This window comes from Sinocyclocheilus rhinocerous, unplaced genomic scaffold, assembly GCF_001515625.1.
Source record: "Sinocyclocheilus rhinocerous isolate Xijiao unplaced genomic scaffold, SAMN03320098_v1.1 scaffold206, whole genome shotgun sequence".
In the NCBI taxonomy this organism is placed as follows: Eukaryota; Metazoa; Chordata; class Actinopteri; order Cypriniformes; family Cyprinidae; genus Sinocyclocheilus; species Sinocyclocheilus rhinocerous.
Genome location: NW_015647488.1, coordinates 27,214 through 29,742, shown reverse-complemented (window position 1 = coordinate 29,742; position 2,529 = coordinate 27,214). Strand labels below are relative to the sequence as shown.

At 35.7% G+C, this 2,529-nt stretch overlaps 1 protein-coding gene across 1 annotated transcript in view; it reads right to left on the bottom strand.

Moving 5' to 3' along the window:
* Positions 1–857: 857 nt before the first annotated feature.
* LOC107709251 (N-terminal EF-hand calcium-binding protein 1-like) overlaps positions 858–2,529 on the bottom strand; it is a gene marked incomplete at its 5' end in the record, with an annotated part of 27,574 nt that continues 25,902 nt past the window's right edge. The window contains 3 exons of the mRNA XM_016513689.1: positions 858–1,319; positions 1,459–1,550; positions 1,687–1,764. Coding sequence (XP_016369175.1) covers positions 1,291–1,319; positions 1,459–1,550; positions 1,687–1,764 — 199 coding nt within the window. The remainder of the gene's footprint in view (positions 1,320–1,458; positions 1,551–1,686; positions 1,765–2,529) is intronic.

Here is a 2,529-nt window from a genome sequence, read left to right as displayed (position 1 = left end):
GAAAAAAACTCATGATAAGAGTATATACTAAACATAGAGAGAGAGAGAGAGAGAGAGAGAGAGTACAAAAGGTCAGATTTTAGGTTGTTTTCAGTTTAGCTTTTCAACTCACATCATTAAACTGATTATATATTTGAAATATTTTGAATAGAGGTCTTCAGATTACTGGACCACACAGAAAACTAGTTTAGCTTTGGTTCATTTATGCTTTTTCAATATGTAATGACCAGTTTTTGGAGCTTGAGATCATGAAATCCTGAGTCTTTCCATCCACTGGATGGCAGTGTTGATTCTTGAGCGATGGCGGCAGCCCTCAATGAGTCATCTGGCTCTGGGAAATAGTCTGGCACAATCAGTTCTCTCTCTCTCAGTGGACCAGGAAGAGCTTTCATATGCTGTCGCCATCTCCAAACTCCATATGATTACATGTAGAAAAATCCCAAGAGTGATTCAATGAAATACAAGCCAGTACATCTGCTTAGAAACTTTATTAAAGGGTTCATATGATGCGATTAAAATTTTTCCTTTCTCTTTGGAGTGTTACAAGCTCTTGGTGCATAAAGAAGATCTGTAAAGTTGCAAAGACTAAAGTCTCAAATCCAAAGAGATATTCTTTATCAATTTTAGAGTCAGCCACGCCTACCTAAAACGGCTCGTTCGAACACGCCCCCACATATCTACCTCACTATCTGGGAAGATTTGCATAACGCCGCCCAAATGTTCACGCAAAAAAAGAAGGCGTAACTTTAATTCTTGCTGTTGCCGCCACTGAAATAATGTTCTTTTTAGCAACATCATATGACCCCTTTAACCACTTGATACTACCTCCAAAAACATAAGATGAAAATTGTGGTTGGGTCACATTAATTTAATATGTTTATTCACAGCTGACAAACTACATAAAATACAACAGCAGAAGTATATCTTTTCAAAGAAATGGTCATGTCAGGAACTCTTGATATGTTCAGGAATGATCACAAGAACTGCTACGAGAGGAGACACAGACCTGTGCTACAGACAGACTGACAGCACTCAACACTGTACTCTCACGGCACAGATGAACACTTATCTTATGCAACTCTGATGGGATTGGAGTGCTATCATCAGAACAAAGATCTCGTTGCTTTATTTGATATCCTCTACAGTTTACACTACTCGTATATAGCTAAGAATGTAACAAAATGGAAAGCAAGTGCTAGTCACTATGACCGATGACGGGGATGCAGATGTCAGTCCAGGCTTGTGTGGTCCTCATAATGTCTGCTGTCATCTAACGGGAGTCCACGGATTCTAGTTATTGTTGAGGACCCACCATGATGCTGTGGAAACATTTTTTATTATATATTTTTAATATAATAAATCAATATTTTTAATAAATATAATAAATTAATAATGTAAATTAAATAATATATAAAATATTGTATTTTATTTTAAGAGAGGCTTTGTACTGTGGTTCACCTGGAACCAGCATAGTTGTCATAATCTCTGGCGTCTCTAAGAAATCCACATTGCCTCTCTGGAAGGTTTTGCTGTAATTGGTCTGCAGATGACTATAAATAGAAAACAAATAGGCTTTTTACCCAGTTATTGCAATTCCTTGATTGCAATAAGGAATCTTTAGGACTGTATCAAAATTGAAGCTTGTGAGAAGTGGTTTGAATCAGTGAAAATGTGAGAGAGACTTACTTCTTCCACACGTTGCTTTGCTCCCAGAACTCATACAGTATGAAGCGGGATTCATTGGCAAGCCTCTGAACTGCAACACTGGCGAGAGAGCAGAGTCAGCGTAGGATTACTATCAAACGTGTTTGCTTAAACTGATTCTTTAAAGTTTCAAATGGAAGCATTTAGACATGGGTGAAAAATTAAAGGAATGTTTTACCTAAAAGTTATTTATATTTGACCTAAAAATGATTCATTGAGCCCCATGTTGTTAGAAACAAAGTATTTTACATGTTCTTGGTATGTTAGTCAACACACTAAAATAAGCACACTTAAAAGGGATAGTTCACCCAAAAATGAAAATTAACCCGTAAGACTTTCGTTCATCTTCAGAACACAAATTAAGATATTTTTGATGAAATCCGAGAGCTTTCCGACCCTGCATAGAAAGCAAGGGAACTACCACGTTCAAGGTCCAGAAAGGTAGTAAGGACATCGTTAAAATAGTCCATGTGACATCAGTGGTTTAACCTAAATTTTTTGAAGCTACAAGAATACTTTTTGTGCGCAAAGAAAACAAAAATAACAACTTTATTCAACAATTTCTTCTCTTCCCTGTCAGTGTTTTCTTTGCGCACAAAAAGTATTCTTGTAGCTTCAAAAAATTTAGGTTAAACCACTGATGTCACATGGACTATTTTAACAATGAATTAATGACAGATTTTTCATTTTTGGGTGAACTATCCCTTTAAAGCACATGATTTAAAATGTATTTTTAAACTTAATTTGACATTGCAAAGTGAACTCTGTAAGTACACTTTAAAGATATTTTATTTAAATTGTATCTTTTATCTTACAAAAACAGTT